Source organism: Colias philodice, chromosome 31, assembly GCF_061535455.1.
Source record: "Colias philodice isolate Cphi_HAF_F1 chromosome 31, ilColPhil1 Martin Lab GWU primary, whole genome shotgun sequence".
NCBI lineage: Eukaryota > Metazoa > Arthropoda > Insecta > Lepidoptera > Pieridae > Colias > Colias philodice.
Window position 1 is genome coordinate 1,279,303 of NC_143116.1, and position 23,268 is coordinate 1,302,570.

At 34.5% G+C, this 23,268-nt stretch overlaps 2 protein-coding genes across 2 annotated transcripts in view; one reads left to right on the forward strand and one right to left on the reverse strand.

Annotated features, from left to right (window-relative positions):
• The window catches only part of Nup98-96 (nuclear pore complex protein Nup98-96), a 282,640-nt gene that overhangs the window by 120,540 nt on the left and 138,832 nt on the right, over positions 1 to 23,268 (reverse strand). The gene's annotated exons all lie outside the window — the stretch shown is intronic.
• LOC149475036 (uncharacterized) lies at positions 2,249 to 21,467 on the forward strand. Its single transcript, XM_089713934.1, has 7 exons — positions 2,249 to 2,627; positions 17,313 to 17,346; positions 18,384 to 18,407; positions 19,028 to 19,063; positions 19,245 to 19,292; positions 20,119 to 20,169; positions 20,769 to 21,467. Exons 1-7 carry the CDS (start codon positions 2,388 to 2,390, stop codon positions 20,840 to 20,842), a joined length of 507 nt encoding a protein of 168 aa, XP_089570060.1. The 5' UTR covers positions 2,249 to 2,387; the 3' UTR covers positions 20,843 to 21,467.

Here is a 23,268-nt window from a genome sequence, read left to right on the forward strand (position 1 = left end):
TGCAATTATTATTTGAACAAACGTGTAAAATTTATATTACTTAAATTGTTATAGTTGTATGTTATAGTCCAACCCCGAAGCTCGGGCACTCGTAGGTTGGACTGGTCATTCCTCAGGTCTGACATAACTTAATCAAAGCCCAAATAAAATATGTAATATTTCGGCCTTTTACTAAACAGTTTTCGTCAAACCTGGGAGATACAGAGATACTAATTTGGCAAACGTCAAAACACAATTTTATTAATCGGGGATTGACCGTTCAAACTTGAATTAGGTTGAATGTCTTATTTCCGTATATTTTGAAAGCATTTTATCATTTTAGCAGCTTTCAAGTCCTAAGTACCGATTAACTCTGCCAGTTCTGACACCTTTTATTTAATTTTAATTTTTGTGTCCAAATTTTAATGTTTGTTTAATTAATAAACTTAAAATGAAAAATTAATATTTTTTTCTGATATGGTGAAGCATTGATTTTAATGTTTATTGTTTAAATAAAAAATTTGATCGACGTTTGACCGAGATTTGCAGTCGCTTCTAGAATAATTGACCAGGCAAAAACAAACAGAATAATTTACGTTCGACGTTTGACTGAAAAGTTAGGATGGCTTTTGCCAAACCTAAGATAAACCAGTCCTTCCGCGAAGTATTGTGTTTCGGGATTTGACTATAACATATATGTATATAGCTATATATATTGTACATACATATTATTACTAGCGGTCCGCCCCGGCTTCGCCCGTGGTACATATGAAAAATAGATGTTGGCCGATTCTCAGACTTACCCGATATGCACAGAAAATTTCATGAGAATCGGTCCACCCGTTTCGGAGGAGTATGCAAACTAACATTGTGACACGAGAATTTTATATATAAGATTATGATTTATGGTGCATTAAGGGTATTTTCAAATTACAGGGCTGGTAAATGTAAATGAAATAATGGTAAATTGATACGTAATTAGTGATTGTTTTTATTACAAATCTGAATGCTTTTATTATCAAACCATTATCAAACCCGTTTATTTTCATGCGATACTTCACGATATAGAAAACGATGCTGAAGTATTTTTACTTTATTCACAATTTTATTATAGAAAAATATACCGGCCGAATTGAGAACCTCCTTCTTTTTTGAAGTCGGCTAAAAATATTACCTCACATCCGGAATTCTTCGAATGCAATATACTAATTAATATTTTTAAATTTAATTATAAAGCTGAAGAGTTTGTTTGTTTGAACGCGCTAATCTTAGGAACTACTGGTCTGATTTGAAAAATTCTATCGGTGTTAGATAGTCCATTTATCGAGGAAGGCTATAGGCTATATTATATCATAACGCTAAGACCAACAGAAGCGAAGCAATTCGGGTGAAACCGCGGGGAACAGCTAGTATTAGTTAATGTACCTACCTATAGGTAGAAAAGAAATTCATCAAATCTCTAGTCATCAGTTTTTATACGGATATGAGTGCTGTCAATAGTCGTGTGACTTGTGAGAGTCATGTCATACTTAAAAGTAAAAAAAATGGCACCAAAAACTAATTTGTTTTTATTATAATATCTATATCTTATTAGCTTTCCGCCCGCGGCTTCGCCCGCGTTTTCAAAGAAAAACTCGCATAGTTCCCGTTCCCGTGGGATTTCCGGGATAAAACCTATCCTATGTGTTAATCCAAGTTACCCTCTATATGTGTGCTAAATTTCATCGTAATCGGTTCAGTAGTATTTGCGTGAAAGACTAACAAACACACAAAAATCCTCACAAACTTTCGCAATTATAATATGTATTAGTAGGATAGGATTATGCGTGACTTCCCTCTAGCTTTCTATCATCAATATGAACCACAAGTTGAAATACAGTTGGTATAGTTGTACCGTCTTTATATTTTCATCCTCACAAACTTTCGCATTTATGAATATTAGGAAATAATAGGTACCTATTAGTAGGATTGTATACAATTAGATAAGACTCAGTAAGAAACTTGTGGGTTTATATAAAATAAAAAACACGAAGAATATTGCATAAAACATTTATTTAAAGAAGAAATACACAGAACCCTTTCGAAACGCAATTTTCAATGTCATTTGAATTCGATTTCTTTTTTTTTTCCCGATGAACTTGACATAATGTATAAACTGTATATTATCTGTGCAAAATGTGACATTCTCATATGAATTATCTATGACGATAAAATTACGTTTCTATTTTTAAAAGCTTTAAAAGTTAATAGCGGAATTAGCATTGCTTTCGTCTGCGGATTTTTTACTCAATGACGTACTTTCATTGTGGTTGTAATCAAGGCTATCCGAATGGCTATTGCTGTTACTTTGCTCGGCGTTGAGGCCTGATGCGCAGGATTCCAACGTTGACGTGAACTGCTCAGGTGTGATGTCACCCTGGGAGAATAGGTCACTGAATTTGCTGGTAACACTCGCTGGTATGGTGCCATTGGAGCTGAAGAGTTTGATGAATAAGTTGAGGAAGACACTTAATCCGTTGTCCGCGCCGTCCGCGCCGCCCGCACCGCCCACGCCGCTCAAGCCAGGGATGTTGCCGAGAATATTGTTGAGGAAGTTGAAAGGGAAGCCATTATCATTCTTGGCGGCGTCGTTGAAAAAGCTCTTGAAGGTGTCGATTGGTACATCACCATTTGGATTTGCTTTGCCCAAAGCGATCTTGAGGGCGGCTAAAACTTTAGGAAAGGCAGCAGCCCCGTCGCTGCCACTGAATACATTCGAAAAAATACTGGATAAGTCAGGTAGACCAGGGACCGGTAGGCCTGCGGATAGAAAGAGTTTTGTTTTGTTAAAAAGGAGCGTGCGGGTCTCATTTACAAGATTCAAATTTCAAAGATACCAAAACGTCGCCTTACTCCATGACGTGACGGTATTGCCATGACGTGACCTTGAAATATTACTCTCAACGCGCCATAAGAAGTTTCACTTTAAAAGTTTTGTATTTACAGTAGAACTTCGATTATCAGCTGATTTGATAGGGACAACTGTTAAAAAATATTGTCACGTACATATAATAAACACTAGATTTCCGCCCGCGGCTTCGCCCGCGTTTTCAAAGAAAAACTCGCATAGTTCCCGTTCCCGTGGGATTTCCGGGATAAAACCTATCCTATGTGTTAATCCAAGTTACCCTCTATATATGTGCTAAATTTCATTGTAATCAGTTCAGTAGTAGGTATTTGCGTGAAAGACTAACAAACACACACACATCCTAACAAACTTTCGAATTTATAATATTAGTAGGGTAGGATTATGCGTGACTTCCCTCTAGCTTTCTATAAATATGAACCACAAGTTAAAATACAGTTGGTTTAGTTGTACGTTCTTTTTATTTTGTAATTTTATAATTGTTACGTGCATAAATAAAACATGTATTTTCTTTCTTTCAAATACATATAATATCTGGGCTCCAGCAAGTTCGGACCCGCTTTGCCGACGCTGTCTAAAACTTAACAAGTTATAAACTAAATCCTTCAAACTCAAACTCAAACATTTATTTATTCAATTAGACTTCTTCTAGAAGCACTTTTGAAACGTCATTACATATTTTTAACATTTACCACCGATTCGGAAAGCAGTATATCTACGGAGAAGAACCGGCAAGAAACTCCATAGTTGCTCTTTTAAATCATGTCAGTTTTACAATTTAATTTTACAAAATACATATGTTACATCATTTATTATAATAATTCCCCATGAAACATTCCCAGTTTTAATATTAATACGGAATATTCGCTCACTGTAGCAGTGTTCCTTGGTAACGGTCAGGGGCCGTATAATATTATGATTTATTACGCAGTTCATTAAAGAAACGAATCTTCAATGGCGGCCAAAGCTGACACTGACGTATGGTAGGGTCAGCAAAAAAGAAAATAAAAATAACGTAAATGGATAATTATGTTATTAATTATTTCAAATTGTTTGTTGACAAACTTTTTTGTTATGGTATTTGTGTATTTATATGAATTATCATATTTACTTATACAGAATGTAACAAAATCCCCATAATATTTGTAATGAGCCCATAAAACTGAACAACTTTTCCCACAGAACATATTTTGTCAAATTCCAATAAAACATTATTTACTTTCGCAAATGCATAATTGTCATTGTAAATTTATGATAAAAACTATTATAGGGAAAATCAAATAAATTTTAGTGATTTTATTTTTCCATTTTTTTTTGCATGCCGTACGGCCGTGTGTAAGCGAGAGGGAATGATAAGCGCCGCCATTGAAGATTCGTTTCTTTATTGAACTGCCTTATATGCTCCATATTTCCAGACAGTTTAGGCTGTGAATTGAACTGACTGGGAAATTGTTAGCCGGCAATGGTTAGCCCAGATCATTTGCATTTTTTATCCCATATTGTTAACTTTACTATGGATTTAGAAATTATATTATTTCCCGACGCTTCGAACACCCAGTCTGCCCTTGACCACGCTCGCTGTAAAGTGTAAAGGGTTCGATTCTCTATGGAGGCAAAGAAAAAAATGTCTTGGTCTGGCAGGGCATAGAAGGCTGACCTACTAGTCCCTGAAGAAAATCGATCAGTGAAACAGATGTATAGATAATGCATCTGCGCTTTACCCCACTAGGGGACATGACTTCACTTACTTATAGACCCGTGTTCCAGCAATGGGAACGTATATGGGCTGATGATAATGATGCTTACCTCCACTGAGTCCTGAACCGAGCGATTTTACATCGGAGGTAGGATCTGAACCTGAACCGAGTACTGATGTTAAATCGGAGGTAGGATTTGAACCTGAACCGAGTACTGATGTTAAATCGGAGGTAGGATTTGAACCTGAACCGAGTACTGATGTTAAATCGGAGGTAGGATTTGAACCACCACCAGTCAATGAATCCAATCCAAATACTGAAAGAAACAAATCGATTAATTAATTAATTTATTAATTTATTTAGAACAACTTACAAAACAGACACCTTTACATGATTACAGATATTTGAAACATACAAATATAGATAACCGAGTGTTGTTTTGATCACAAGTTGCCACGGCTTGTTAACGGACAATAAAAAAATAGACGTTTTATTACATAAAATTACTATTTTGCTATTTTAACAACAAACTTTTAACTTAAAAAGTGTTTCAACAAACTTTTAGTTTGTTGTTAATTAATTTTAATTAACAAAAGAAGACGAGAAGAAGGTACGCTAAAATTTACATATTGTTAAATTACTAGCTTCGCCCGCGGCTTCGCCCGTGGTTAAAGAAAGACCAGCCTAGTTCTCGTCACCCTGGGATTTCCGAGATTAAAACAATGTCTTTTCTCGGGTCTCAAACTATATTTGTACTAAATTTCATCCAAATCGGTTCTGTGGTTGACGCGTGAAGAAGAGACATGCAGACATATTTATGATATATTATATACATATAAGTATGAATTTCTCACAATTTATTTGTTGATGACATGAATTATTTAGTTTTATGTATATTATTACATGTGTACCTATGTAATACGAAATTGAATTTTATATATCTTAGGTATAATATAAGAGATAATATTAAGAATATATTATATTCTCGTGTCGCGGTGTTTGAAGTTGAACTCCGTCGAAACGGCTTGACCGATTCTCATATAATTTTGTGTGCATATCAGACCATAGGTCTGAGAAGCGGACAAGGGAGCGTCCATAAATTACGTTAGTGGTTTTAGGGGGTCGAGTCGAGTCAAATCTCACCTAACCTTACGTTAGGGAGAGGGTCTCGGCAAATATTACGCTTTTATTTCTAATTGAAAAAAAAAAATACTTTTTGGTCCATTTAATCCCAACTGCTTAGGATTTAATCTTGCGGTTACGATTTGAGTATTCAATATTAAGAAAATTGAAAAAATAAACTTGAGCGATGTCAAGGGACATCCGGATGGAACGAAGTGTTAAGTTAGAGAGAGACAGACAGAGAACCACGCGCACGCCGCACAGCTTACTCTAGCAAAAAGTGTCGTGACAACTTTTCGTAAGAATTTTTTCCGTCTAACCCCCTTTCACCACGCGCGATAAGGAACTTCGTTCCAAAAACCTCACGTAATTTATGGACGCCCCAGCATATATTTTTCATACTCACAAGTGATAAGAGTATGGCAGAACAACGTTTGCCGGGACAGCTAGCACACAGCTTATTATACACAGCTAATGTATGTTAAATATTCAAATACTTACATGGTTGGGCCTGAACGGCGACAAGGCACTAAAAAAAACATAAAACCATAAATCTTTACTCAATATTAATAAGCTGAAGAGCTTGTTTGTTTGAACGCGCTAATATCAGGAACTACTGGTCCGATCTCTTTTGGTGTTACATAGCACATTTATCGTATGGATATATCATCATGCCCAACAGGAGCTTTTTTCTGTAAAGTTTCATCCAAATCCGCCCAGTACTTTTTGAGTCAATTCGTTACAAACATAGAAATGTTTACTCTTTATAATATGTCTAAAGATCTCTTATTCTAATAAAAAATAATTTGGAAAATCCAAAAGTGCACGCCTCATAATTTTTTTTTAATAAATATTTATTAATTATTATTTTTGTTTATTTAATAACAATTAAACCACATCGAATCAGACCCTGAAAAATGAAAGGGTTCTATTCCTGAGCATACTCAAGCGTAAGAGAAAAAAAAAGACTCGATTAGTAAAGTATTTCGGTCGCTATCGTGTTAACAAGAAAAAGGATCCGCACATACAGACACACGGACGTCCAAGACAGAACTTTTTTAAACTGTTTTTTAACTAGTTTAAATAACAAAAATAACATCAAAAATATCATGAACGTTAAAAATAGTGTTTTTTCTTAATATGTGTGTGTATGTATTATCTTACAAGTGCAATGTATGATACATAAAGACATTTTAAGTTTGAAAAATCAGATGTTTTGCGCGAAGTGACAGTAGTACCCACCTCAACGCTTCGCTTATGAGGCGTGCAATAATATCACGAAGATTAATAATTTAAAAATACTTTTTATTATTCAATTCCAGACTTCAGTCAACCCGGCAAGGGGCTAATTACAATAAATCATAGAAAAAAAAAAATTCTTACCGCGAGTAAACCAACGAATACTTTCATGATTACTTCCTTCCGCTTGGCGAGTGTGGCCGTCACAAAAAATCTGCCTAATTTATATCGATTTCGCAATGACGTAAACGGGCAACACCTGAGTTAATATTAGAATTAGAATTTATTTGTTAAATCTGTTTTGTAATTGCTTTTATTGTATAGCACAGATAGTATAATACCTACAGATATTCATAATTATGTAGTACTAGCTTTCCGCCCGCGGCTTCGCCCGCGTTTTCAAAAGAAAACCCGCAAAGTTCCCGTTCCCGTGGGATTTCCGGGATAAAACTTATCCTATGTGTTAATCGAAGTTACCTTCTATATGTGTGCTAAATTTCATTGTAATCGGTTCAGTAGTATTTGCGTGAAAGAGTAACAAACACACGCACACACATCCTCACAAACTTTCGCATTTATAATATTAGTAGGCTTTGTGTTTGGTGTACTAGCTATGTCGCGTGGTTTTACCCGCATTGCTCTGCTTCTATTGGTCATACCTCCATGATATACAGGGTGTCCCACCATTGGTATACTAAGCGCGAAGGGACGTGTAGTTTTGCATACACTGATCACGTAAAAAATACATAAACAACAAAATTACATCAAAAAATTTTTGATAAATTTTTCCTGAAAATCCATGTTTTCTTCTCTAGCTTCGCGCAGCCGTCATATACCGCTTCTCTAATGTGAGCTTTTTGTCTATGAAAACATAATCTTAAACGATAGCTCACGTGCTAGTGGCAAAAATGGGCGGGCTGCTTCTTAGGGGTGTACAGTGTACACATAGAGTTTTAAGAATTCATCTATTTGGAAAAAAAATGCGTCTGGAATTTTTTAAGTAATTTTTACGTACTCAGCGTAGGCAAAACTATAACCTCCTTTGAGCTTAGTATACCAACAGTGGGACACCCTGTATAGTGTGTAAATTTTCGATGGGCCCTGGAGGGAAAGTACTTGACATACCTACTGAAGATAGCAAATTTTGTTGAAAGGAAACATTCCTTTATTTTTAAGGAAATAGTCGAGCAATTCGCGAGTTTTACGCTTAGCAACACATTTGCTGATTCATTTTTATTATCTATACTAATATTATTATAAAGCTAAAGAGTTTGTTTGTTTGTTTGAACGCGCTAATGTCAAGAACTACTGGTCCGATTTGAAAAATTCTATCGGTGTTAGATAGCCCATTTATCGAGGAAGGCTATAGGCTATAATATTATAGCCTGGTCTTAGCGTGATGATAATATATTATATCATCACGCTAAGACCAACAGGAGCGGAGCCACGCGGGTAAAACCGCAGGGCACAGCTAGTATTATATGTTTGCTACTACCTTCTGCGTATAGAATTTTGATACGTTTCCAGTAAATAAAATAGATTGACTAACTTTTTGATTGTGACTGCGTGAACTACATTCATTTGAAATAAAAAAAAAATCCTGAAATATATCAATCAATAATTTTTTAATTAAATATTTTTTTTCGATTAAGTGAAACATCTTTGGCAAGATTCAAAGATACCAAAATCGTCGCCTTACTACATGACGTGACGGTATTGCCATGACGCGACCTTGAAATGACTCTCAATGGGCCTAAAATAAGTTTTTTCAAAAAACACGTTTCAAAAGTAACACGACAAGAACCGCGTGAAATTATATTTATTAGTTTTCTAAAATTATATTTTAGAATTAAATATTTCTCTTACGAGACCTACTACTACGGGGTCACGGGACTTCACCCATGATGAAGAAAAGCTGTTAAAAATAGAAAAAGCAAAAAAAAAATGAATTAATAAATAACACGATTATTTTTATATTTAAGTAAGTGGAAAAGTCCACTTCAAAGTTGAAATACATTATTTTCAACTAATTAGTATTTTATTATAAAATACATCCGCATCCGCATCCGCTTTCGCATCCGCGGATGTGAAAAAATCAGCATCCTTATCATCCCTGATTTTATACAAAATACTAGCTTTCCACCCGCGGCTTCGCTCGCTTTGTCTAAAACCACAGAATACTACTGCTAAAACCTAATACATTTTAATAGGTATACTAAAACCTTCCCCTTGAATCACTCTATCTATTAAAAAGCACATCAAAATCCATTGTGTAGTTTTAGAGATTTAAGCATACATAGGGATATAGGGATAAAGAAAGTGACCTTGTTTTATACTACATAATATGATCAGCCTGTAACATAATATCTATTAATAATATAGAATAACGCAAAAAATACGTTCCTACATTTCACACTTAAAGCCGATATACTAGCAACACAATTTTTTCTAAAATTCCGTTCGAAAATCAATGGCACGTGTTTGAAATTTAAAACAAATTTATTATCTACTAAAATACGCGTTAAATGTTTCTAAACGATGCAAAAAATTGTGACAGCGCGCGTGTCAAATTGCCTACCTACAAAATAACGAACCGAATGCTTCTAATTATAGGTTATATTCCCGCCCTTTTGACTTTTTTTTAAAACAATAAAGTGACACTTGTTTTTTTTTAATTGCTTCTTCCTGATTGAATTAGGGTCACATAAGGGCGGTAAACGGCTGTTGTTCGTGTGTAATTTGATATTATAATATATTAGCTGTTTATTTTTGGTAATTTAATGCAAGAAGTGTCGATCTGCATTTTACCGCGCGAAGGATACTTTTTCACGCATAAGCTCTAATTTGGATGACAGCGATTGATTATAATCATAGTAAATCTAAATAACAAATTATAATATAAAGCTTTGCGCCCGCTTTGTCTTAAACCTTATAAATTATATCTATACTAATATTATAAAGCTGAAGAGTTTGTTTGTTTGTTTGAACGTGTTAATCTCGGGAACTACTGGTCCAATTTGAAAAATTCTTTCGGTGTTTGATAGCTCATTTATCGAGGAAGGCTATAGGCTATATAATATCATCACGTTACGACCAACAGGAGAGGAGCCACGGGGGTGAAACCACGCGGAGCAGCTAGTAGGTACTTAAAACCTTCCTCTTGAAACGCTCTATCTATTAAAAAACCGCATCAAAATCCGTTGCGTTGTTTTAAAGCTTAAAGAAAAGCTTTTTTGTAAGAAGAATATAAAAATAATTTGGAAAATCCAAAAGTGCACGCCTCATAATTTTTTTTTAATAAATATTTATTAATTATTATTTTTGTTTATTTAATAACAATTAAACCACATCGAATCAGACCCTGAAAAATGAAAGGGTTCTATTCCTGAGCATACTCAAGCGTAAGAGAAAAAAAAAGACTCGATTAGTAAAGTATTTCGGTCGCTATCGTGTTAACAAGAAAAAGGATCCGCACATACAGACACACGGACGTCCAAGACAGAACTTTTTTAAACTGTTTTTTAACTAGTTTAAATAACAAAAATGACATCAAAAATATCATGAACGTTAAAAATAGTGTTTTTTCTTAATATGTGTGTGTATGTATTATCTTACAAGTGCAATGTATGATACATAAAGACATTTTAAGTTTGAAAAATCAGATGTTTTGCGCGAAGTGACAGTAGTACCCACCTCAACGCTTCGCTTATGAGGCGTGCAATACCGGCCGAATTGAGAACTTCCTCCTTTTTTTGAAGTCGGTTAACAAATAGAAGTAGGTATTTATTGTTTCATCATCAGCAGTCACATCATAATCACTATTTTTCGTGCCGTACCAGACTTAAATTAAAATCGATTGAGTAGTTTTTGAGTAAAATAATAAAAAAAAGTAAAGAAATATCAAATAAACAAACAATTACATCTATACTAATATTATAAAGCTGAAGAGTTTGTTTGTTTGTTTGTTTGAACGCACTAATCTCGAACTACTGGTCCGATTTGAAAAATTCTTTCGGTGTTAGATAGCCCATTTATCGAGGAAGGTTATAGGCTATATTTCATCACGCTACGGGCAACAGGAGTGGAGCCACGGGGGTGAAACCGCGCGGAGCAGCTAGTATTTCATAAAAATGAATTATCGGCGCATTGCCATGAAACTGTTTCCATTAATTTTGAATATCCCTACTAATATTATAAATGCGAAATAACTCTGTCTGTCTGTTACGCTTTCCCGCTTAAACCTCTCAACCGATTTTGATGAAATTTGGCACAGACAATCCTTTATTAGACCCTGATAAAGAACGAACGAACATAGGCTATCAAAACACCACGCGGGCGAAGCCGCGGGCGGAAGCTAGTTGTTGAATAAATTACAAATTATAGGTAGTTGAAGGTAAAAAGCAAATGTAAAATTTAGCAAGGTACCTACTAATAATTATATCAGTAAGTAGTAAGTACTTACCTATATGATAATATGTAATTCTCTTTATCAGTTTTTTTAATTACTCATCTACATATGTAATAATAAAAATATCTTCACCTACCCATTGAGGTATTATACTACGTATAGAGAGGACACCACGAACAAAATCTGTGCGACAAGCGCGGCGGCGCGGGGCGGCTAGTGAGTCATACACTTTGTAGATATTCTACCTTTTATTACTTAAAAATTAAAATCATTCAATGTAACAAAAAAAGAATCACGTTAATCGGTTCAGAAACCTCGCAGTAATCAGTGTACATACATAAAAAAAACATACCGGCCGAATTGATAACCTCCTCCTTTTTTTTGAAGTCGGTTAAAAAAAATGGTTTGAGACGATTGGCTCTAACTCGTGTTACAAAGAGTGTAGTAGCGATATCCTCTCTAGTACATAGTAACTCAATGCACCTACCACAAACACTTCTTAATTCTATTACAATAGAATAATAATAGAATAATTTTTCAAATTACCGCCCACCCCAAACATTAATGTTATTGTTATTCATTCTATATCAACCCCTATCGTATAATTGTTTTATTATCTTCGCAACATGAGATTGCAATCCCAAAATTATTTCGCGCCCTTTTGTTTGTCAAATATTTTGACAGCTCGCCATTTTGATTGTGGGCTTATGTCATTAGTGTGATTCGATTATGTTATCTATTCCCATAATTTGATGTATTGATCCCTCTTCACAATGGGCAGCGTTGGCCCAACAAATGATCGTCGATGTTTGCCGAATACGGCGATTATGAATGAACATCTACAATGACGGCCGATCATAACATTTAAGTGACACTATCGTGATTGCCTCTACTCGACCAACGCTGCCCATTGTGAAGAGATATCATATTTAGTTGGGGTAAATTATTAGTATCATTATTTTAATGCTATTTTTATGGGGTTGTTAATAAGATATATTAATGACGTTTAAATTCATACTCGGCTTCAATTTTCGTAGATTGTGATATTTTTATGTTAATACTAGCGGTCCGCCCCGGCTTCGCCCGTGGTACATATGAAAAATAGATGTTGGCCGATTCTCAGACTTACCCGATATGCACAGAAAATTTCATGAGAATCGGTCCACCCGTTTCGGAGGAGTATGCAGACTAACATTGTGACACGAGAATTTTATATATAAGACGAGAATTTTATATATAAGATATTGGTCTAAGTTAAAATTAAAAAGAAAATATATTGACTGTTGCTCTCATATCTACGAAACTTAAAATTACTGATTCCAAGCCAGATGTCGTGGGTTCGATTCCCACCCGGGGCAAATATTTGTGTGATGAACATAGATGTTTGCTCTGTGTCTGGGTGTTAATTTAAAATTATAAATGTAAGGTTTCCATAACACAAGCGAAAGCTTAGTAAGGGATCAGATCGTGCCGTGTGTGAAAATTGTCCTGAAATATTTATTAATTAATTGGTAAGTAGTGGCATTAGTAACCGATTTATCGAGGAAGGCTATAGACTATATAATATCATCACGCTAAGACCAACAGGAGCGGTGCAATGCGGGTGAAACCGCGGGGCACAGCCTAGTATTACCGTAGTATATTATTATTAGTCTGTGGTATTACTTATACCTATTGAAAATAACGTCATCAGCTCAGCCCCCCTAGTCAAGTGGCTTTCTGTTAGCGTAGCATTCAATAGAATAGACTACGAATGTATGAGATTGACGTAAGCTGTAGATAAACGTATCTACAGCTTACGTCAATCTCATACATTCGTAGTCTATTCTATTGAACGCTACGCTAACAGAAAGCCACTTGACTAGGGGGGCTGGTCTCAAGTTTATTCGTGTGGACTATACCTACATACAGGTGAAGCTAATAAAAGTGTTTAATAATCAAGTTTGATTGGTTTGGATTAAACTCCAAAATGTACTTATTTATATTAAGTAGGTAAACAATAAAAAATGTATGCGTGTACTAGAGTACACACGTAAGAAGTGAAACTTCTTTATGACCTTAAAAATGTCACGAGTATGGCGTAACGCAAAAATGTCACGCGTACGTCGTAACGCAAAAATGTTACACTAAATTTTTGTCCAACCCCGATAAAGAAGATTCACTTCAATAAATTTTTAATATTATTAATTTTTAAACCTCGATATAAATAAAATGTCATGGAAAATTTTTCGCCAAAGTTGAAATATACACGTGTGACGTGTCACGTGTCCCTTGTTTTGAATAGAATATAATATAGTTTTCATTTCAATGTACTTAGTTTGTAGAAATAATCGTCATTATTGGTGTTCACACATTTATATGTATTTCATATACAGGGTGTCCCACTGTTGGTATACAAAGCTCAAAGGAGGTTATAGTTCTGCATACGCTGAGTTTGTAAAAAATACTTGTAAAACTCCAGGAGCAGTTTTTTTTTCAAATAGATGAATTCTTAAAACTCTATGTGTACACCCAAAACAAGCAACCCGCCCAACTTTGCCACCCGCACGTGAGCTATCGTTTAAGATTATGTTTTCATAGACAAAATCTTGACAAAATGCTCACATTAGCGAAGCGTTATGTATATATATGCCGGCTGCGCGAAGCTAGAGAAGAAAACATGAATTTAGCAAAAAATTTTTGGCGTAATTTTGTTGTTTAAGCATTTTTTACGTGATCAGGGTATGCAAAACTACAAGTCCCTTCGCGCTTAGTATACCAATAGTAGTTTTTGACTCGCTCTCATATATAATTATTAATTATGTATTATATTTATTAGCTTCACCTGTATGTTTCTATGTAACCGACTCATTTAGACTCGATGTTGATTGTTGACCCATTTTAAACGGACATATAATTCAAAATTCGTTTACTTATCAAGGATCCGCCTCCTCGGTACAGTGGTTGACGCGTGAGCGTAGAACCGAGGGGTCCTGGGTTCGATTCCCGGTGGAGACGAAAAAAAAAAAAATAAAAATGTCTTGGTCTGGCAGGACACAGAAGGCTGATCACCTACTTGTCCCTAAAGAAAAATCGATCAGTGAAACAGATGTATGAATAATGCATCTGCCCCCTACCCCACTACGGGGACACGGGACTTCACTTTTTATCAAGGATCGATGACAAAACAATAGTTTAATGTTTTCAATAATTAATTAGTATAGCTATATGCTTATAAAAATATCATCATAATCTATTCTACCGTATTTTAAAAGTTATGTATGTAACAGCTCAAAATTTAATTTTATCTATACTAATAAATAATAATTATTATAAAGCTGAAGAGTTTGTTTGTTTGTTTGAACGTGCTAATCTCAAGAACTACTGCCGATTTGAAAAATTCTTTCGGTGTTGAATAGCCCATTTATCGAGGAAGGCTATTTATTTATTATTTATTTATTTATTTAACATAATATTAATTCTTAGATGATATAATTTACATGGATGCAATCATAAACTCATTCAAGTTTTTCTGTGCACCATAAGCCCACAAACCGATACATATTTTTTAATACTTATTGTTAGTTCTTAATCCTAATGAGGGTACTTTCTGGCTAAAGTCTATACATACAGTTGAACCTCGATAACTTAAACCTCGGTAACATAAAAACCTCTGTAACTTCAAAAAATAATATGTTCCCTTCCCATCAGAGCCCAAAACCTCTTTAACTTAAAATACGCAACCTCTATAACTTAAATGAATAATCTCTGTATTGGCCCTCAGTAACTTAAAGAAATGTATCCACAACCTCTATAACATAAAATTTTTTGTCAATGAGTCATTTTGAAAGAGTGTCAAAACAAAAGGTTTCGGTGTTTATTGCTTGCACGTGTTTACTATGTATTGTTAACGTAAACAATACATTACCTATTGTTTGCTCTAGCGAAATTCTTCAAAGCTTTGCGGCGGTTAGCTTTATGACAACGACTTACTTGCATCATAAGTTTTTGATTGTTGTCCTGGAAACATCACTTTACTTACTGTGTGATAAAACTGGCTTAAAATGAGTCCAAAAAGAAAACTAACAACCCTCTCCTACGCTGATAAATTAAAAGCTATAGAAGCCGTGAAAAATGGATAGACCCTTGATAACTTAAAACCTCTATAACTTAAAATATTTTGTGTTTCCCTTGGAATTTAACTTATCGAGGTTCTACTGTATATCGTTACGCTAAGACAAACAGGAGTGGAGCTACGCGGGTGAAACCGCGAAGCGCAGCTAGTTCGCTCTTAAATACATCCTGTATATTATGAGATCACAAAAATAGCTATTTACTAAACAATTCAAATAACAAAAGGTGTTTTTTGAGAAACATTTGTACAAACAAAATATTTTAGTTTTAGGCTCCTTATATACGAAGTAGAAAAACGTCACGATTTAACCGCAGTTATATGAACTCTTTATTTAATAGCTTTATGACTTTATTTAAGGAATAAAAATATTTATACCAAGGTCATTTAACATTAAATTTTGCTTACTAATAAGTAAAAGATATTATGGATTCTGTCTGTAACAGTTTCACCCACTGAACCGATTTTGATGAAATTATATTAGGAAATACGTACAAGAAAACAAAACTTGATAGGAGTAAATAGCCGCGGGTGGAAAGTAAGTACATAATATTATATATATCCTATCCTACTTGTTTATATAATTAAATAAATCTAATATTATAAATGCGAAAGTTTGTGAGGATGTATGTATGTTTATTACTCTTTCACGCAAATACTACTGAACCGTTTACAATGAAATTTAGCACACATATAGAGGGTAACTTGGATTAACACATAGGATAGGTTTTATCCCGGAAATCCCACGGGAACGGGAACTATGCGGTTTTTCCTTTGAAAACGCGGGCGAAGCCGCGGGCAAGCTAGTAGGTATGTCATAATTATAATAATTTTTGAGTTTACTTTTTATTATTGTTATTATTTATAAACAATTATAAGTTCAATTGAAGGGTACAAGTACAATAGAACTTATCATTTACATAAGGTGCATTGTAAAAATTAGTATAAATAGTAATTCCTTGCAATTTCACAACACATTCGTGAAAACTGCATCATGAAGGCTACAGTAGTTTGTTTTTTGGCTGTGAGTATTTTTTTTACTAGAATTTTTGTAATTTTTCCATGTTGGTAAGAATTATAGTTTGGACCAATAAATAAATAAATATTTCAAGACCATAACATTGAAAAAAGTTAAACAAATTTGCAGTTCTAACAAAACGTAATATCATGTTATTCTATGTCGTCGTTACTAGGTTTTGTTGTTGAATTTTGTTGAACTGTCAAAATATGTTGCCTATTAAAATGTCTCTACTAGGAGTCATCCATAAATTACGTCACACAAATTTCAGAACTTTTATACCCTTCCCTACGTCCTTGTCACAGGTTGTCACATTTTTAGAACCCCTCCCCCTTGTGTGACGTCACACATTTTTCAAAATAACGTTTGTATTTAGAAAAACAGTTGTAGTTCAATTTGTTTCATATTTTCATTACTCGTAAGATTAAATACCCCACTTGCATTAAAATTTCTCACTTGAATAATAACACTGATCTAGAGACTAGAAGTTAAATATTGTTTTGAGAAAGAAACTAACAAGAGTGCTAAAAAAAATCAAGAATTTTTTTCACATTGTGACGTCACATGTGAAATTTATAAGCTTTTGAGCCCCCCTACCTCTTGTCACACTATGTCACACCCTGATGATACCCTCCCCCCCCTCTACTAACGTGTGACGTAATTTATGGATGGCCCCCTATAATAGATATGTTATGAGTATCCATATTCTAGAATCTAGGTATTAGGCTAAGGTAGTAGGTATCTATAATAAAAAAAAACGTTGTTAAATTTTTTAAACGTTTCATTTGTTAAAATATTATTAGTTAAATTTATTTAATAATTATTATTTTTAGGTCTGTGTGGCTGCAATGGCGGCGCCTACATTTGGTAAGTTACTATCACTACATAGTATAAAACAAAGTCGATTTCTATCTGTGCCTATGTCCCTTTGTATGCTTAAATCTTTGAAACTACGCAACGGATTTTTTTTAATAGATAGAGTGATTCAAGAGGAAGGTTTATATGTATAATAACATCCATTAAATAGTGGAGAAGTACTGTTATTTTTGAGGTTTCTAATGTGATGTCGTAAATAATTACATTTTTTCCGCCTACATTGCAAACGCAGGCTGAACCCTACGAGTTTTATCAAAATAATAAGTATTGTACACATTGAAAAGGTCTACAGAAAAGTCCGCAATGGTATACTTATGTCTATCTCTTAAGGATAACCCACAATAACTTTTTTTTGTCATTTACTTTTTACGACAAATAATGGCTAATTTTCGAAGCGATTTTAACCAATACAGCATTAATCCTTAACCAATTGAGTACCTTTAATACATTGTTCATTTAATATAGATCTATATGGCCCTTTACACCGTATGATTTAAGTGAATATTTTCGAAGATATTACAGATTTAAAAATTGCGGGACGTAGAGTTTGCGGCGGTACCGGCCGGCCGCCATTGCAACCGTGCGAAGCCGGGGCGGGTCGCTAGTCTACATATAATCCAACTAGCGGTTCGCCCCGGCTTCGCCCGTGGTACATATTTCGCAATAAAAGGTAGCCTATGTTCTTTCTCAGGGTCTAAAGATTATCTGTGCCAAATTTCATCAAAGTCGGTCCAGTAGTTTATGCGTGTAAACCATACATACAAACGTTTCCTCTTTATAATATTAGTATAGAAGTATATAGACTAGTTCAAATCGCTCCCGTAGTTGCTGAGATTAGCGCGTTCAAACAAACAAACAAACCCTTCAGCTTCATAATATTAGCACAGACTAATAATAATATACTACGTATACAAAGCTTTCCGCCCGCGGTTTTGTCCGCGTTTTCAAAGAAAATATATACCATTTTCATGAGAAAATATATTAGATTATTATTGATAGAATTTTACTTTACTATTTTATTTTTACAGATTTTCTTGGCCACAATAATCAAGGTAAGTTGTATTCTTGTATTATTCACATACACTGAATTTCCTATTTTAATTAGCTAGCCGCGCCCCGCGGTTTCACCCGTGTGGCTCGGCTCCTGTTGGTCTTTGATGATATATAGGTAACGCCTATAGCCCTCCTCGCTAAATGAGCTATCTAACACCGAAAGAATTTTTGAAATCGGAGCAGATTCTGAGATTAGCGCGTTCAAACAAACAAACTCTTCCCAGCTTTATAATATATAGATGTATATAACGGAGTTGGATGCGGTTTTTTCAATAGATAGAGTGATTCAAGAGGAAGGTTTAAGTATATAATTTACTAGCTTTCCGCCCGCGGCTTCGCCCGCGTTTTCAAAGAAAAACCTGTTCCCGTAGGATTTCCGGGATAAAACCTATCCTATGTCCTTTCTCGGGTATCAAAATATCTCTATACCAAATTTCATGCAAATTGGTTCAGTAGTTAAGGCGTGATTGAGTAACAGACAGACAGACAGAGTTACTTTCGCATTTATAATATTAGTATGGATTAGGTTTTGGTGAGGTTTTAGTCAAAGCGGTTGAAGCCGCGGGTGGTAGGCTAGTTTTATAAATAAATATTATTTCTAACTAAATATTCTTTGCAGATAATTGTTGCAATACTCCTCAACCCGCTGCGCACGGTAAATATTTTTAATAATTATATAACTTGCAACATTTTTTTAAGTTTTTATTTTATTATTTTCAAAAATTAATTACAACAAATTATTACGCCTTCAATAAGTAAAAAAAATGTAAAATATTTAGGTAATATTATGTATTTATGCGTTATTTTTTTAAATGCTTTTTTTATTTTTCGTACAGATTGTAACGAAAATGTAACTCAGCCGCCAGTCAAAGTCAGTCCAAATGGTAAATATTAAATTTAATAGTAATTTTAAGTTATAATATCTATTCATTTAACAAAACTTATATTTTTATTATTGTAATATTGTACATATATATGTAATTGTATGAAAAAAAAATAATAGCTATAGCCCCGCCGGTTTTACCCGCATTGCTCCTGTTGGTCTTAGCGTGATGATAGCCTTCCTCAATAAATGTTACACTGAACGAATTTTGCACGCCTCATAAGCGAAGCGTTGAGGTGGGTACTACTGTCACTTCGCGCAAAACATCTGATTTTTCAAACTTAAAATGTCTTTATGTATCATACATTGCACTTGTAAGATAATACATACACACACATATTAAGAAAAAACACTATTTTTAACGTTCATGATATTTTTGATGTCATTTTTGTTATTTAAACTAGTTAAAAAACAGTTTAAAAAAGTTCTGTCTTGGACGTCCGTGTGTCTGTATGTGCGGATCCTTTTTCTTGTTAACACGATAGCGACCGAAATACTTTACTAATCGAGTCTTTTTTTTTCTCTTACGCTTGAGTATGCTCAGGAATAGAACCCTTTCATTTTTCAGGGTCTGATTCGATGTGGTTTAATTGTTATTAAATAAACAAAAATAATAATTAATAAATATTTATTAAAAAAAAATTATGAGGCGTGCACTTTTGGATTTTCCAAATTATTTTCAAATTAAGATTAGTGCGTTCAAGCAAGCAAACAAAGGAACTCTTCAGTTTTATAATCCGAGCCTGTGTGCGGAGCATATGTGTCAGAAGCGAATCTTCTTTGGCAAGATTCAAAATGTAAGGGTAATTAAATCTAATATTTTACAGATTCCTGTGAAGATGGCCACGACTACGGGGGTCTAGGCCAAGCTACTGCATGTAAGTTGTATAAATTAAGTAGCTGCGCTCCGCGGTTTCACCCGCGTGGCTCCGCTCCTGTTGGTCTTAGCGTAATGATATATAGCCTTCCTCGATAAATGGGCTATCTAACACCGAAAGAATTTTTCAAATCGGACTAGTATTTCCTGAGATTAGCGCGTTCAAACAAACTCTTCATCTTTATAATATTAGACTAGCTTCCGCCCACGACTTTGTATGTGCATCCCCGTTTTTCCCTGTTCCCGCAAGAATTTCGGGAAATCCTTTCTGAGCGGATGCCTACGTCCTAACATCTACCTGCATGCCAAATTTCAGCCCGATACGTCCAGTGGTTTGGGCTGTGCGTTGATAGATCACTATATCAGTCGCACCTTTGAGTTTTATAATTTACTAGCGGTCCGCCCCGGCTTCGCCCGTGGTACATATTTACGTTTTCTCTACATAAGAACCATCCTCGTACTTCAAGGAATATAATAAAAAAAGAATTATCGAAATCGGTTCAGCCGTTCTCAAGTTATGCGCTTACCAACACATTTTGGGATTCATTTTTATATTATAGATTATTATTTTCTTTGTAATTTTTTGTATGTCTGTTTCAGTGGGTTTCGCAAATTCAAATACTGATGGGCATGGTGGATCTTCCGCAACTGGTTTAGGAATAGCTCAAGCTTAAATATTTATTTATTTATTCTTTATTGTACATTGGGTTTTTACCTTACTTTATAAATATCTTAGGGCCGATTTTTCAATCCCTGGTTAAAACTTAAAACTTATCCGTCCAATAAAGTATTACACGATAATATTAAAATGTCACGTAAACTGTCAAATACGGGCAATTAGAATACGTTTTTAAAATGGTAGTTTTATATATTATTCTACGAATAAGTTTTAACCAAGGATAGAAAAATTAGCCCTTAATGATTTAAATGTACAAATGGCGGCCATAGGGCTGTAAGCCATCTCTGCCAGGCAGTATGTCACCTTTTATGAAATATCAAATAAATAAATAAGTAAATATAGTATTGTTAACAGCTTGAAAATATTTGTATGAGATATTCAACTTACGTTTGTAGAATCTCAAATGTAAATCAACTTTTTTTAATATGTTTGTGTATCAATTAAGGGGGCGTCCATAAATTACGTCAAATCTTATCTAACCTTACGTTGGGGAAAAATTGAATAAAACACCTCGCTTAATTTATGGACGCCCCCTAATTACTTTTTAAAACGAATAATGTGTGTTTATTATAACTTTTAATTGTTGTTGTTTTTTTATTAATAAATGACTCTGAATCTTATTATTAATTTTTATTTTATTATCCTATTTTTTGTGTAAACCTTAAATTATATCATAGTAGAGCCATTTTAACACGTTCGCTGCGAAACAGGGCTTGAAACACCCTGTCCGTGTCTCGTCGTTATAGCGGTAGGAAAAAACTTAAACTTCTCTGTCGTGCGGGAGGCATAACTTCCATCTGGTTCAGTGTAGGAAAGTGATATCTATATATCTGAGATGTGCTATTGATTCCTAGTTCAATGGTATACCGACCTTAATACCGGGTTTCTTGGACCTCGTGCCGCACTGAACTAATAAAAATTCTAACACAGTGCGGAACGAGGTTGCGAAAACCTCGTACCCCGCGAACCTCGTACCGCACCCTAAGCTAGCTTCACGCGGTTAGTGTTGTGCAACACATTCGAGACTGAGCACGCGACGAATTACGACTGCTGCCGATAATGTCGAAACGTTGCCGAAAAAAGTTAATCAAGGAGGAAGATGAAGAAAAACCGGGTGGTGAAACTCTAAAATCTGAAATCTGAAAAAATATTATTGCTTGGCCTGTTTTAATGAAAAACATCCATAAGTTTGATAAATAAATACAATTAAATAAAGTCGATATTTCTTTTCCCATCACTAAATTATATGAAAAACTGCTATCGTTCAGTGCGGTATGGGGTACATCAGATCCCACATTTTATTTTACCCATAAAATCTAAACTAACTAATCTAACCACGGGCGACGGTAGATTTAGGTTAATGAACTCATTGTTAATAATAATCACGACAAAAGCCGCACACTTTGTCTGATTTGGCGCCAAAAAAAGGATTTTGATCTCCTACGGGTGGTGGGGTTTAATATGCCTCGTGCCGCCACAATGTCTGGTATAGGACAAGGTTTAAAACTACCCGTAAAGCAGTAATGGAAAGTACAGATATATCTGTGCCGCAGTCAACGTGTTAATAGGCAACATTTCACGGATCAACAAAACTCAACAACGTAACCTAGTAACGACGACATAGAGTAACTTGATATATATTTCGTTTTGTTAGAACTGCACATATTTTGCTTAGAGCTTTTTGTGAAAATTAAGCTTTCCGTGCGATTAGAGCTTAATGAGAAAAATTAAGCTCTCCGTGCGATGAGAGTTTTTTGTGAAAATAAAGCTCCATGGGATTAGAGCTCTTTGTGAAAATTAAGCTCTCCGTGCGATTAGAGGTTTTTGTGAAAATTAAGCTTTCCGTGCGATATGAGCTTTTTGTGAAAATTAAGCTCCGTGCGATTAGAGCCTTTAATGAAAATTAAGCTCTCCATGCGATTAGTTCAAATTCAAATTCAAATTCAAATTATATTTATTTGCAAGAATGTAGTTACAAATTATAGATGTTTTTAATTACAATATTATGTGGCTAATACATTCTACCCATTGATTGGGTGTGCAAATATTGAAAAAGAAAGTTGATTAGTCTAATTATTTAAATGTACACACAATTCAATTTTCACAATTACGCGAACGCACTACGATTAACACGATTATATCACACACTTATCACACACAATTCAGTTTACACTACTTAAAAGTCATAAATTCTTCAATGTCATAAAATTGTTTCACCATCAACCAGTTCGTCAGTTTATTTTTGAAAAAGTTTACTGGTAGTTCCTTGAAATTGTCCGGTATTTTATTATATATTTTAATAGCCATAAATATTACACTGTTTTTAGCTTTGTTAATTCTACACGTTGGGAAATGTAATTTGTTTTGGTATCTTGTCAACATATGCGAATTTACATCTCCTTTCTTCTTAAAGTATTCCGG